At 37.9% G+C, this 15,921-nt stretch overlaps 1 protein-coding gene across 15 annotated transcripts in view; it reads left to right on the top strand.

Moving 5' to 3' along the window:
* Positions 1-15,078, top strand: part of ELF2 (E74 like ETS transcription factor 2) — a 130,688-nt gene extending 115,610 nt beyond the window's left edge. For 5 of the 15 annotated variants that reach the window (XM_033215283.1, XM_033215284.1, XM_033215294.1 and 2 more), the window contains 5 exons: positions 394-531; positions 4,644-4,730; positions 10,546-10,738; positions 11,926-12,276; positions 13,320-15,078. In XM_033215283.1, the coding sequence (XP_033071174.1) occupies positions 394-531; positions 4,644-4,730; positions 10,546-10,738; positions 11,926-12,276; positions 13,320-13,944 (1,394 nt within the window). In that variant the 3' untranslated portion in view covers positions 13,945-15,078. Of the gene's footprint in view, positions 1-357; positions 532-4,643; positions 4,731-10,545; positions 10,739-11,925; positions 12,277-13,319 lie in introns of all 15 variants that reach the window. The other 10 variants (XM_033215281.1, XM_033215291.1, XM_033215292.1 and 7 more) reach the window with 3 other exon arrangements.
* The last annotated feature ends 843 nt before the right edge of the window (positions 15,079-15,921 follow it).

Genomic DNA, 15,921 nt, shown 5'->3' with positions numbered 1-15,921 from the left:
GGATAGAAAGTAATTATTAACTAACTCACTATTATACTATTATTTTCAAATGCTTTCACAACTGTTAGAATAATTTAGAATTTTTCTACATTGAGTTTGAAAGTATAAGTGTGAAAGAGCGGGGTGACTACTCATGGTCCTTGCTTTACCCAGAGAATTAACATTTTTCCTTTAAGTTGATTTTCCTTGCATTTATTTTCCTGGTATAGTTTAAATCATATTGACTATTTAGCAAATTAGCTCTTATCCTGCTTTGATTAATTCTTAATAAATCTCATCTCTTCTAAATATTGAACTGTCCACATAAGAAACATTGATGGGGGTGGGAAATTTTAATTTTTCAACTTTTTTTTATAGTGGAAGTGTTTGTTCCTCCTTGTGTATCAACTCCAGAATTTATCCATGCTGCTATGAGGCCAGATGTCATTACAGAAACTGTAGTGGAGGTGTCAACTGAAGAGTCTGAACCAATGGATACCTCTCCTATTCCAACATCACCAGATAGCCATGAACCAATGAAAAAGAAAAAAGGTAGAGTATATTTATACATTTCTGAAAAGGCAGGTGAAAATTTTTTTCTTACCTTTTTCCTCATCAAGGGACATAGAAAATAGTATATGCTGTAGATTTAAGATTGATGTTATCTTAACTAGATATTCTCAAATAATCAACATTGAGATTTTAATTTAGTGTTTTAACATACTCATACTGTTTAAAGGAGTTAGTATGTAAGGCTTGAGGATAATTGTCTGACAATGATATCTAACAGGTGTTCGACACACAGAAGGCAGATCAGAGATTCCCTGCACCTTGTCTTACTCCATCTTCTCCTTATTGATCCTTTTATGGGTACTTGGTTACTTAAAAAAAAACCACACACACACCATTTTATTCTTTATTTTACAAAGTCTTGTCTTCTCTTGCTTTCATGGATATTTTTTAAAAAGACAGACACACCTTTAGTCCCAGCTGCTCAGGAGGTGAGAGGATTGCGTGAACCCAGGAGTTTGAGGCCAACCTGGGCAACATAGCAAGACCCTATCTCAAAAAACCTAAATAAACAGTGAGAGAGAGAGATATATATCATACTGTATATATTATATATGTCACTTATATCATATACTATATACAATATATGATACATAGTATGATATATAATATACTATATATATCATTTATTATAAATCATGCTATTTTTACCTTAATACCTTCTGCTTTGAAACACTAAGCTTGCTGATAGAGACTTCTGATTAGCATAAACTCACAAGTGGGTAAAGAGCATTTCCACTTACTATTTGACTCCTGCTGAAATTTCTGCTCCCCTCATCCCAGTAGCACATTTTCAACATCTTGAGGACATGGGCAGTAAGTGAGTCTTTTTCTGTTGAAATCAAGGGTAAAATTGGAAAGAAATGACATTCTAAGTAATTGAGTACTCATCTAATTCTCCTTTCTTCTCTAACTCTTCACATTTTAGAGTAAAATAAAGGTAAAAATAAAGGTGCATTTGAAATAATGGTATTTCCTTTTATTCATTAAATACAGTGTTTCAGATTGCCACAGTGTGTACCATTCTGTGGTCATTGTTGTAAGGGAGATGAGAATAAGACATTGTCTTCCCACTTGCAATACATATAGATTATATGCATCTCAAGAGAGGTATACATGAGAGAATTTAGGAGGAAGAATTACTTCCTGATGTAATCATTTAAAAACAAAAGGCATACATAGAAATAGCCTTATTTACCCACTGCCTACTATAGCACTTGGCTGGTTGCATCCAATGAGAGCTCTCACAAAATACTTAAGAAATGTTTGTTTAGATTTAATGCTGGGCACGATGGCTCATGCCTGTAATCCCAGCACTTTGGGGGTCTCAGGTGGGCAGATCACTTGAGGTCAGGAGTTTAAGACCAGCCTGATCAACATGATGAAACCCTGTCTCTACTAAAAATGCAAAAATTAGCCGACCGTGGTGTTGCATGCCTATAGTCCTAGCTATTCAGGAGGCTGAGGCAGAAGAATCACTTGAACCTGAGAGGTGGAGGTTGTAGTGAGCTGAGATTACACCAGGGTACTGCAGCCTGGGTGACAGAGTAAGACTCTGTTTCAAAAAAAAAAAAAAAAAAAAAAACCCACACACATTTAAAGGAAGATGGAAAAGACCATGAAAAACGGGCCATGTAGGGAGCCAGGATGTGATATTCTATAAACTAGGAATGCCAATTTAATACAATTTTATTTATTTCTGTGAAAGCTCTTAATGACCATTTAAAAATTACAAGCCTGGGTGTGGTGGCTCACACCTGTCTTTGGGAGGCCGAGGCAGGAGAATTGTTTGAGCTCAGGAGTTTAAGACCAGCCTGAGCAACATAGTGAGACTTCATCTCGAGGAATTAAAAAAAATTAGCGAGGTATGGTGGCACATGCTTATAGTCCTAGCTACTCGGGAGGCTGAGGCAGGAGGATCGCTTAAGCCTGGGAGGCTACAGTGAGCCATAATTGTGCCACTGCATTCCAGCCTGGGTGACAGAGTGAGACCCTGTCTCAAAGAAAAAAAAAAAAAAAAATACATGTAACCATTCTGTCTGTACTTATTACCGTAAGGGAGACAATGAAGAGTAAGAGCATCATTATTTATATTTTTGTGGTTAAGTACATTTGGGATATGCAAACTTAGATAGGTTATTTTTTAATAGCGGTCCCTCTTTTTTTTTTGAGATCCTTTAATATACTAATGTACATTGTGTCTTGCTATCTTCCAAGAGAAGATAGCATATGGTGTTCTGAAAGTTAATATGAATATAGAACCCATTTTCCTACGGAGGAAATTTATCAAGGAACATGACTTTGGACGTGCCACTTTATGAGAAAATAAATTAAACCTTTTTGCACTAACTTGTCTACTAAATTGGGTTTTTGTGCTAGAATTTAGGAGATGCTGAAGATGTTTTATTACTGTCGGATTCATATGTATAAATATTATTTAAATTGAGTGATTAAGCTATATTCTAACAGAGACCAGTGAACTTTATTTTTTGTTACAAACAGACTTCTTGATTAGAATTACCAGAATTCTAAAGTATATCTGTGCATTTTGAAATACAGATGTTCAAATGCTTTAATTAGCTCTTTATATAATTAATTATATAGATTAATATAATTAATCTAATGTTTTCTAATGAAGAATAGAGTGACATCAGAAATCTCAGATGTAGAACAATCACCAAATCAGTAATAATATATTTGTTCGGGTCTGTAATCCCAGCACTTTGGGAGGCTGAGGCGGGCAGATTGCCTGAGCTCAGGAGTTCAAGACCAGCCTGGGCAACATGGTAAAACCCGTCTCTACAAAAAATATAAAAATTAGCCGGGCATGGTGGTGCATGCCTTAGTCCCAGCTACTTAGGGGGCTGAGGCGGGAGGATTGCTTGAACCCAGGCTGTAGTGAGCCATGTTCGCACCACTGCACTCCAGTCTGGGTGACAGAGTGAGACTCCATCTCTTAAAAAGAAAAGTATATGTATGTGTGTGTGTGTGTGTATTTGATTTTAAAATACAGCATACTTAAATATTTCCAGTTTATTTCTTGAGTCTGCCTCTCACTTGCCAGTGTTCATCCATCTGTGCTCAGGATTGAATGTAGCTCATTCAGGCTTAATCCTCTTTCATGTAGAAAAGTACATAGCCCTTATTTTTTCTATTCATTGTGGATGCTAGTCTGTCTGAGAGAGTCTTATGGCAAAAATGAGGAGGAACAAAAGGGAAGGACACAAACCTTTATTAGACATAAAAAATCACTTGGAAGTTTTTTTACCCTTGTAATGTATCTTCATGTGGAAGTAGGGAAATTGAAACACTTATGCTTACATTCTGGTGAATTAACTGATCCAGAGCAGTAGAGAGTGTTGGATATTTTTTACTTTTCCTCATTTGAGTTCAAAGGGCTTTGCAAATTATCAGATCTTCTGCAATAAGTTGCTAAAGCTGTTTCTCCCAATCCTATAGAACAGAAAACAAATTAAGTTTTTACTAGGATTTGTTTCTGTTGCTATACTAATATAAAAGGTTGGCAAGGCCATGTACGGTGGCTCATGCCTGTAATCCCAGCACTTTGGGAGGCCAAGGCGGACGGATCACGACGTCAGGAGATCGAGACCATCTGGCTAATATGGTGAAACCCCGTCTCTACTAAAAATACAAAAAATTGGCTGGGCGTGGTAGTGGGCGCCTGTAGTCCCAGCTACTTGGGAGACTGAGGCAGGAGAATTGCTTGAACCTGGGAGGCAGAGGTTGCAGTGAGCCGAGATCATGCCACTGCACTCCAGCCTGGGCGACAGAGCAAGACTCCATCTCAAAAAAAAAGAGAAAAAAAAAAAGATTGGCAAATCAAGGCTCTGACCAATGTATATGGCAATCGAGGTTCTGCCAATGTGTATGACAGAGATTACTACTTACTGCTATAATCTAAAACACGGAAGTGTTTTTAATACTCCTTTTAGAAGCAGCTTTTCATACAGAGTATATTTATCTACAAATTAGTGTCCATTTAAATGAATAATGTGTAATCAGAAAGTCTGCTAATCGTGCCTCTCATATTTTTCTTGTTTTCAATGTATGGTTTCAATATCTTATTTTTTCAGTTGGCCGTAAACCAAAGACCCAGCAATCACCAATTTCCAATGGGTCTCCTGAGTTAGGTATAAAGAAGAAACCGAGAGAAGGAAAAGGTAATGTGGGGAGGGTTGCTTTGGAAGTGAGATGATTTTTTTTCAGTCAGGTGACATTTTTGCATTTGTAAGAAAATTATTTCTAGTACATGCACATATGAGAATACTGTCGTTGGTAATAGTTCTTAATAAGGGATGTATCAGCATCATGGGGGGAGCTTTTTCAAAATACCTTTACCTAGTTCCTACACCACAGAGATTCTGTAGCCATAGTTGTATCATGGGGGATATAGGGACTTTTGGAAAAAGTCCTAAGGATGTCTGATACATATTCTCAAGAACCCTTGACTTAGGGGATATGTGTGTGTATAATAGCACCCATCCTCATATATAGCTACCCATAATTCAAAGGGGTTTACAACGAAGCCTTGTTTCTAATAGATAATTTCTTTCTTTTATTATTTTTGTGAGACAGTGTCTTGCTCAGTTGCCCAGGCTGGTGTGTGGTGGTGTGATCATGGCTTACTGCAGCCTTGACCTCCTGGGCTTAAGCAATCTTCCTGCCTCGCCTTCTGAGTTGCTGGGACCACAGGCGCATGCCACCATCCCTAGCTAATTTTTTTTTCTTTTTTTTTTTTTTAGTTTTTTGTGGAGATGAGGTCTTACTCTGTCACCCAGGCAGGTCTTAAACTCCTAGGCTCAAGTGATCCTTCCGCCTCAGCCTCTGAAAGTGCTGGGACTACAGGCATGAGCCACTGCACCTAGCCTGATACATAACTTCTTAACTGTTTAGAAGCAATGCAAGAATTCAAGGCAAGCTAAATTTTAATTTTCCAGTCAACAAATTTCAGTCACATCAGTCACAATTCAGAACAAAACCATGTTTTTGCTTATTTATTGACTGACTTTTATAGACAGGGCTGGAATGCAGTGGCGTGACCGTAGCTCACTGCAGCCTTGTACTACTCTGCTTATAACCTCCCAAGTAGCTGGGACTACATGCACACAGCACCGCACCCAGCTAATTTTTTTTGTTTGTTTTTTTAAGAGATGGGGTCTCATGCTTTGTTGCCCAGGCAGGTCTCGAACTCCTGGCTTCAAGAGATCCTCCGGCCTCACACTCCCAGAGTGGTGAGATTATAAGCATGAGCCACTGCCCCTTGCCTATTTTTGCTTTAGAATTCGTGTATCCTGATTAAAGATAAAAACAGCACCAAACCTCCCCCATTCTGTGCTTTCTTAATTTGTCGAGTAAGATGATTTCAAGTAACATTTCTTTTTAATATTATTTTTATTACTTTTTTATTATCTTTTTTTAAATTTTATTTTAAAATCTTCTGTAGAAACAGGATGTCCCTATTTTGCCCTGGCCTCAAGCGATCCTCCCATATTGGCCTCCCAAAATGTTGGGATTATAGGCATGAGCCACCATACCTGGCCTTTAATTTTCTTGTCACTCAGATTCTGACAAAGTATCATTTCAGTAGTGGTTTTAGATGTGTTCTGTCTGCCAGTCTGATAACCAAAAATTTATCACTTTCATGAATAAGTGTTTGCAGACCAATATGCAATAGTTGGATAAATTTTACATTAATATATTTAAATTTATTCTGTCCTTATTAGGTGGTTTGAGTTAATAATTTTAAATAATTAAAACAGAAATTAAGTCTAGTTAAAAAAAAAATTGTCTCCAGTAAGCCTTCCAAGAAATTTGGTATTTTGATAGGCCAAAAAAAAAAAAAAAGTGACATTGAACACTTATTCAGGAACTGGTGACCCAATTTGGGAGAGGCTTAGGATACTTTTCTTATTTCCTTGTTTGTTTTTGGTTGTTGTACACTTCTAAGGTTTCCTCTTTTAATTTATATTGAAAACTTTAAAAGTTAACATAGCAGTAAGTATTAGAAAACTAAACTATAAATACACAGTTACTACTGTTGTCTTTTAAATAATTCTTATCCTCAGTGGTGTCACTTATACTTGAACATCTTTTACTTAACACTGGAGAAAAACTCTGTGACCAGTTTTTACCAGTTTAAATCATATCTCATTACAATTTCAGTCTTGTATTAAATTTTGAGGCAGTGTGTTATAATGTAATTAATTAAAGCTATTACAGTCAAACCTATATTCAAAATCCAGCCAGTGTTTTTTCTTCTGTAAAATTGTGATAATAATATTTGTCATAGGCAAATTCCTTGTTACCTGGTAAAGCTTCTTTTTCTGAATCCTGTTTTCCCTAAAATCAGAAATAGAATTTTTAATAATTTTTTTCTTTAGAGACAGGGTCTCACTCTTGTCACCCAGGCTGGAATACAGTGACATGATCATGACTCAACCTCCCAGGCTAAAGTATTCTTCTGCCTCAGCCTCCCAAGTAGCTAGGGAGGACCACAGGCACATACCACCATGTCTGGCTAATTTTAAAATTTTTTGTAGAGACGAGTCCCCCTATGTTGCCTAGGCTATTCTCATACTCCTAGGCTCAAGTGATCCTTCAGCCTTGGCCTCCTTAGAATTGTTCATTTTAACTTGGGGATGGCAACATGGGTGCAGTGAGTATTTAAAGATAATCTGAGGGCTTTTGATGAGTTTAATTCAAAACATGGAAACATTCAGATATCTTATGTGCAAGGCATTGTCTATGTTATACAAAACTTTCTTCCAGAATAAAATCTTTACTCACACTTAAACTACTATGTGAACAAAATAAAAATGCCCCAGCTACACATTTTTATGTAACTGAAGTTTATACATGGTTTGTTTTAATAGTTTTTAGGTAGTGATGCTGATGTAATAGAGTCCTAGAGATACAACTGTAACATTGTGAAGTTGAAAGTCAGCTTTTTTTTTTTTTTGAGATGGATTTTAGCTCTTGTTGCCCAGTCTGGAGTGCAATGGCGCGATCTCAGTTCACCGCAACCTCTGCCTCCTGGGGTCAAGCGATTCTCCTGCCTCAGCCTCCCGAGTAGCTAGGATTACAGGCATGTGGCACCACGCCCGGCTAATTTTTATATTTTTAGTAGAGATGGGGTTTCTCCATGTTGGTCAGGCTGGTCTCAAACTCCTGACCTCAGGTAATCCGCCCACCTTGGCCTCCCAAAGTGCTGAATTACAGGTGTGAGCCACCACGCCCGGCCAAAGGTCAGCTTTTTTAGGTCAACAAATGTATAATGGGTTCAATTCTGCGTTATTAATGAATTTACTGGATTTTCAGAGAAAGCCACAGTGAAAGTGAAATGCTAGAGAAAAAACATCAGTATTTTGATTGAAGGTGTTGGCATAGTGGTGGCCGTTTCAGGACTCTTTTCTCTTCTTTTTTTCTTGAGACAGAGTCTCCTTCTGTTGCTCAGGCTGGAGTGCAGTGGTGTGATCTCTGCTCACTGCAACATCCGCCTCCCATGTTCAAGTGATTTTCCTGCCTTTGCCTCACAAGTAGCTGGGATTACAGGCACCTGCCATCATGTCTGGCTAATTTTTATATTTTTGTAGAGATAGGGTTTCACCATGTTGGCCAGGCTGGTCATGAACTCCTGACCTCAGGTGATCTGCCCACCTTGGCCTCCCAAAGTGCTGGGATTACAGGCGTGAGCCACCATGCCCAGCCTTCTGTTCTTCTATTAATAAGAACTTGGCATCTAGAGGTTATGAAGGGAATAAAATACAAACAACCTGAGAAGCCTCTTCTCATGACCGCTGCCCACTACTCTCCACTCCTTAATAAGGGAAAAAAAGAGTGTGATACTTTCTTCCTTTTGGGATTAATTTTTAAATTTTACTTACCCAGATTCCTTTTTGTTCTTTTATGCACATCCTAGCCATCTTCCAAGACTTCATGATGGCCTCTCAATCCACTTTATTTTCACTCCTGGAATCCCACAGACATTTTCTATGATTATTTGGGATATAGTTAATTATGCATTGCTTTGTGATAGACCTTATATTGTTTCAAATTGTTATTTATTTCTTGCATTGTTGTTTAACTTGTCATCTGCTTTCTTTTCCCTTCTCAACTAAATTATAAATTCCTTGAGGCAGGGACCAAGTTTTAAATTCATCTCCTTAAGCATGATATGTGATGAATAAGCATTTTGTTCTGCAGAAATATTCTAATATTTCCTCGTTTTAAAATTTTTCTAGCAGTGTAATCCAGAGCTAATGTTATAGTTAACATTTGATGAATACTTGACAAGTTTTAAGGAATTACCATATTTTTCCATTTTAGGACTTCAGATTTTAAGATATAAGTATAGACAATGAAATCCTTTAAATATTATCTTCCGTCTACTGGGTGTAATCAGTAGAAAGCGATTAGAAATTTTTTCTTCAATCTGTTTTTAGAGGCAATAATGTTCTTTTTTTTTTTTTTCTTTTTCCTGAGACAGGGTTTCACTCTGTCACCCAGGCTGGAGTACAGTGGTGCGATCTCGTCTCACTGTAACCTCTGCTTCCTGGGTTCAAGCGATTCTCGTGCCTCAGCCTCCCAAGTAACTGGGATTACAGGTGCACGCCACCATGCTCAGCTAATTTTTATACTTTTAATAGAGATGGGGTTTCACCATGTTGGCCAGGCTGGTCTCGAACTCCTGACCTCAGGTGATACGCCCGCCTCCCAGCCTCCCAAAGTGCTGGGATTACAGGCGTGAGCCACCACACCCAGCCAACAGTAATGTTCTTTGCTATCAAGTCTTAATTGACTGGTAGTACAGAGGAAAATGATAAGAAAATGCTTAAAGGGTTGAGGGTAGTTTGCACTTATAATATATGTACCTCAGAGTTCATGCCTGTAGGTGAACCAAAGAAAAGTAAGTTTCTTACAAAAAGATCCTAGGTCTGATGCCTAAAAGTTTTACACATTTCATTGCATTTTGCTTGCCTGTCCAACAAAATTACTAAGTACCTTTTGATGAATTTTGATCATGGAATTTAGGGTTATCATATGATAAAGGTATAAACAAATTTATTTTATTCAGAGTTTAAATCTGTATAAACTATCCCAGCACTTTGGGAGGCCGAGACGGGCGGATCACGAGGTCAGGAGATCGAGACCATCCTGGCTAACATGGTGAAACCCCGTCTCTACTAAAAATACAAAAAACTAGCTGGGCGAGGTGGCGGGCGTCTGTAGTCCCAGCTACTCGGGAGGCTGAGGCAGGAGAATGGCGTGAACCCGGGAGGCGGAGCTTGCAGTGAGCCGAGATTGCGCCACTGCACTCCAGCCCGGGCGACAGAGCGAGACTCTGCCTCAAAAAAAAAAAAAAAAAAAAAAAAAAATCTGTATAAACTAATAAATTTGATTCTGTTTAATTCAGGTTAACTTTGCCTAAGCAATTATGCCTTTGCCTTTACTGAACTCAGAATCGAGGATAGGGTGATATGTAATAGTACAAATGCCAGAATCTGTATTTTAGCATCGTAACTGTAAGCATACGTAGGGGATACCATTTTTTAAAAGTAGAAACAGGCTGGACACAGTGGCTCACACCTGTAATCCCAGAATTTGGGGAGCCTAGGCGGGCGGATCACCTGAGGTCAGGAGTTCAAGACCAGCCTGGCAAACATGGTGAAACCCTGTCTCTACTAAAAATACAAAAATTAGCCCGGTGTGGTGGAATGTGTCTGTAATCCCAGCTACTCGGGAGGCTGAAGCAGGAGACTTGCTTGAACCTGGGAGGTGGAGGTTGCAGCGAGCCAACATTGTGCCACTGCACTCCAGCCTAGATGACAGAGCAAGTCTCCATCTCCAAAAAAAAAAAAAAATGTAGAAACAAGTATATTCAGGATTTTAAAGTTACGATGAAGGACACTTTATTTGCTTTTAATTATGTATTTATGTTAATGAATTTGTAATCAATGTCTGTCATTGTTTTTAAAGGAAACACAACCTATTTGTGGGAGTTTCTTTTAGATCTACTTCAAGATAAAAATACTTGTCCCAGGTATATTAAATGGACTCAGAGAGAAAAAGGCATATTCAAGCTGGTGGATTCAAAGGCTGTGTCTAAGCTTTGGGGAAAGCATAAGAACAAACCAGACATGAACTATGAAACCATGGGACGAGCTTTGAGGTAAAAACACAAATGAGCTAGTATTCACACAAAATTTATGTATTTCTTTATATTGTCTATTAGCTGTTTAAAGAGAAGCTGAAAATCCTTTACAACTTTTAACTTTGGGGGATATTCTAGAGGAGCATCTTAGATTTGGAAGTAGATGGGGAGATAGGAGTTTGGTCTACATGCTTATAATTTTAACATAATTGGAAAATTCATTTTTGCAGAAAATATGCTTTTGTACTTAGGACTATTTCTTAATAGAAATTGTGAAGTTGTAGGCTTAAAAAAAAATTAAGCCTAAACAAATTATGGTTTCTAAAGTTAATTTGTATTTTAGTTTTTAGGAGTTTGTTATAAATGGATTTATGTTGATAGGAAAATTTAAGTTTTATCAGTTTGGCCGGGCATGGTGGCTCATGCCTATAATCCCAGCACTTTGGGAGGCTGAGGCGGGCCGATCACTTGAGGTCAGGAATTCAAGACCAGCCTGGCCAACGCGGGGAAACCCCATCTCTACTAAAAATACAAAAATTAGCCGGGTGTGGTGGTGCTCACCTGTAATCCCAGCTATTCAGGAGGCTGAGGTAAGAGAATCGCTTGAACCCAGGAAGCAGAGGTTGCAGTGAGCCAAGATTGTGCCATTGCACTCCAGCCTGGGCGACAGAACAAGACTCCGTCTCAAAAAAAAAAAATTATATCAGTTTGATAAACCCACAAAATTCTTTCATTGGAAAGTACATGGCTTCTTCTAATTAAAGGTGTTTTTAAGTGAACACATGGTTTATGTGACAGTATTCGCAAATCTCTACTAAGTTTAAGTGTGGCTTAGATAATTTTTCCAGTAATATCAGTTTGTTTTTATAACCTGTGTAAATCAGAAAAGAATTTCTACCAGTGTCAGTATAGTAAAATACTCAATGGTAAGGTAAATTATTTCTTTTAAGAAAAAGAATGAACTTTCAGCTACTTTATAGATCTTAAGTTTGTAGGACGTTGGCGCCAGGTTCCAACCTGATTCCTACTCTAAATTTGTAACCTTTTGAGCAGTCTAGGCAGTAAGAGTTTGTTTTTTTCTCATCTGTTATTAGGGATAAGGGAATGTTTCTGTTAGTATGCACTGTACATAGTCTTTTTGGTGGAGGTAGAGTGGGGTGGAGAAATAATATACTTGATTCATTTGGTACATTTTCCCTTTACAGATACTACTACCAAAGGGGAATTCTTGCAAAGGTTGAGGGACAGAGGCTTGTATATCAGTTCAAGGATATGCCCAAAAACATAGTGGTTATAGATGATGACAAAAGTGAAACCTGTAATGAAGATTTAGCAGGAGCTACTGATGAAAAATCATTAGAACGAGTGTCACTGTCTGCAGAAAGTCTCCTGAAAGCAGCATCGTCTGTTCGCAGTGGAAAAAATTCATCCCCTATAAACTGCTCCAGAGCAGAGAAGGGTGTCGCTAGAGTTGTGAATATCACTTCCCCTGGGCACGATGCTTCATCCAGGTCTCCTACTACCAATGCATCTGTGTCAGCAACAGCAGCTCCAAGGTAAGTGAGGCAAACCATTAGTTATAATGTGTTTACTTTTTTGAAAAGTCTCCTTGGTGAAAGCAAAATGTCCCTTTGCTTAATATTAGTGTTCTAAGAACCCAGTGTTGTCAGGACTTTGAAAAGTGCTTGATATTTTAATTATATTTTTTATTGTTGTTAAAATAGATGTCTTGCTGGGTTCCGTGACTCACGCCTATAATCCTAGCACTTTGGGAGGCCAAGGCAGGAGGATTGCTTGAGGACAGGAGGTCAACACAAGCTTTGGCAACATAGACCTCCTCTCTATAAAATAAAAATAAAAAATTGCTGAGCGTGGTGGCACATACCTGTAGTCCTAACTACCCAGGAAGCTAAGGCAGAAGAATCACTTGAGCTTAGGAGTTGGAGGTTGTAGTGAGCTAAGATTGCACCACTGTACTCCAGCCTAGGCGACAGACCTTTTGGAGACCTTATCTCCAAAAAAAAAATAAAAAGAGTAGATGTCTTAAATTACCTGAATTGGTTTTTATGGTTTTATAGATGGAGCTTAATGTAGGCTTTAGTATTTTTTTTTGTTTTTTTTTTTGTTTTTTTTGAGACGGAGTCTTGCTCTGTCGCCCAGGCTGGAGTGCAGTGGCCGGATCTCAGCTCACTGCAAGCTCCGCCTCCCGGGTTTACGCCATTCTCCTGCCTCAGCCTCCCGAGTAGCTGGGACTACAGGCGCCCGCCACCTCGCCCAGCTAGTTTTTTGTATTTTTTTTAGTAGAGACGGTTTCACCATGTTAGCCAGGATGGTTTCGATCTCCTGACCTCGTGATCCGCCCGTCTCGGCCTCCCAAAGTGCTGGGATTACAGGCTTGAGCCACCGCGCCCGGCCTAGTTTTTAAAATATATTTGTGTCATGGTATGTTTGTGTCAGACATCAGGAATTGCCAGTACCTCTGTAAAATTTGGGAGCACTAGTTTTACACATTTTGGATTTGTATTAATCTTTTACTCAGGAGACCTATTTTCTCATTTGGCACTAAATATAATCAGCTTTTTTCTTTCTAATGTACTAGGACAGTTCGTGTGGCAATGCAGGTACCTGTTGTAATGACATCATTGGGTCAGAAAATTTCAACTGTGGCAGTTCAGTCAGTTAATGCAGGTGCACCATTAATAACCAGCACTAGTCCAACAACAGCGACCTCTCCAAAGGTAGTCATTCAGACAATCCCTACTGTGATGCCAGCTTCTACTGAAAATGGAGACAAAATCACCATGCAGCCTGCCAAAATTATTACCATCCCAGCTACACAGCTTGCACAGTGTCAACTGCAGACAAAGTCAAATCTGACTGGATCAGGAAGCATTAACATTGTTGGAACTCCATTGGCTGTGAGAGCACTTACCCCTGTTTCAATAGCTCATGGTACACCTGTAATGAGACTATCAGTGCCTACTCAGCAGGCATCTGGCCAGACCCCTCCTCGAGTTATCAGTGCAGTCATAAAGGGGCCAGAGGTTAAATCGGAAGCAGTGGCAAAAAAGCAAGAACATGATGTGAAAACTTTGCAGCTAGTAGAAGAAAAACCGGCAGATGGAAATAAGACAGTGACCCACGTAGTGGTTGTCAGTGCGCCTTCAGCTATTGCCCTTCCTGTAACTATGAAAACAGAAGGACTAGTGACATGTGAGAAATAAAATAGCAGCTCCACCATGGACTTCAGGCTGTTAGTGGCAGTACTGACATAAACATTTGCAAGGGAAGTCATCAAGAAAAGTCAAAGAAGAGTTTAAAACATTTTTAATGCATATACGAAAACAATCAGACTTACTGGAAATAAATTACCTATCCCATGTTTCAGTGGGAAATGAACTACATATTGAGATGCTGACAGAAAACTGCCTCTTACAGTAGGAAACAACTGAACCCATCAATAAGAAAAAGGATTGAAAGGGACCAAGCAGCTCACTACGATATCAAGTTACACTAAGACTTGGAACACTAACATTCTGTAAGAGGTTATATAGTTTTCAGTGGGAGGGGTTGGGATGGGTGATCTTATTGTTACATATAGCAATTTTTGATGCATTTTATATGCATACCAGCAATTATTACTGTGTTCGCACAGTTCTCACTTAACTGGTGCTATGTGAAGACTCTGCTAATATAGGTATTTTAGAATGTGAATTGAAGAATGGATCCCAAAAACTTCAGAAAGAGGATAGCAAAAAAAGATCTAGTGCGATTTTTTATATATATATATATATATACACACACACACACACATATATATATATATCATATAGCTTAAGCTGATTTAAAACAAAGGCCTTAGACTAATTTTCGGTTTTCTTTCTTGAAATAAGCTAATGGCTTGTTTGTGTAAAGCTTTTTTATTAAAAGAAAAATTTTAAAAATCTTGTACCTAGCACAGTATTGTTATAGAATTTACATGTAACATTTTATATGGTAGTTTAAGTCTGTCAGTTTCTTAATTGTGGACAGATTAACAGTTGGCTCTGGCCTTTTGCTGTAACATGCCTGTGTCACTCAGCCCTGGCATTTGTGCAGACATATCATTTTCAGTTCTGCTGTCACTTGGAAGTTCAGGCTCAGCATGAATTTTTGTCAGGTAGCTCTAATACCTGGAGTTTTCTTTCTTTCTTTCTTTCTTTTTTTCAGTTGAAGTTTATGAGGGAAATACCAGTGTTCAGATTTGAACTATAATAGTTTGTATATTCAACATTTGAAGTATATTCTATTTTGTTGTACTCTTGTTTCAAAGTGTATTCAAGTAGGTTTTCTGAAATATAGAAATGAAATTTATCTTCTGTTTTGGTCTCTGGTGATATTTTTAACAATATTTAAAAGCCAGCATAGACGTGTTTTAGTTAAGAAGTGATAAAACATCTCTATTTCTCCTTCCCAACTACTGCATGAAGAAGAAATTCTACTTCTGTTTTGTTCCATTATATTAATATTTGGCAAATATCTGCATGTTGCCAGTTTCTTTCTAGTTGTAATGATGAACTATAATGTTCTGCTTGACATAATGAATTTAGTATTTTAGTTGGCTGCACTTAAAGAATTTATATTTATAAAACACTTCAAACCATTTGTTTCACAATCAGACCTTTTGTGGATAAAAAGAACAATTACTCTTCTAGCCCTTTTACAGATTAGGAAGTTAAGGTATCTGAAGGATTACATAAACTATGTAATTTCACTACTATCTGTCACTACATATCTTAATGCTCTTTTCTACTACAAAGAAAAGGTGTCTATTTTTACATCTTTTAGAAATTTAGATGAAATCATACTTAATTTTTTTGTCTTTTATTCGTGCATTTGATCACATACTACTTAGGTCAGAGATTGTTTATAACAGTTCCCTTTGTAATCTGTTAAACTTTTCCATAAATGTGTTGATGATACTTTTATACAAAAGCTCAAAGAAAAACTCACTTGATTCTTTTCCCATTTGGGAGTTACTCTCAAATTCTACCTCCTTTTAAAACATTTCCAAAATATTTCAGGTTTGAAAATTGATATTAAGTGCTTTGGCACTTAAGTGTATTATCTTGTTTATTGCACTGTGACTTCATTTGTTTAGTCATGTCTTCCATAATAGTCATTCAGAGCAACAATTATTTTATGCTATACCTACCCCTCTC

Source organism: Trachypithecus francoisi, unplaced genomic scaffold (assembly GCF_009764315.1).
Source record: "Trachypithecus francoisi isolate TF-2019V2 unplaced genomic scaffold, Tfra_2.0 Lachesis_group1, whole genome shotgun sequence".
In the NCBI taxonomy this organism is placed as follows: domain Eukaryota; kingdom Metazoa; phylum Chordata; class Mammalia; order Primates; family Cercopithecidae; genus Trachypithecus; species Trachypithecus francoisi.
Note: the sequence above shows the minus strand (reverse complement) of the source record. Positions and strands in the feature narration are given on the sequence as shown.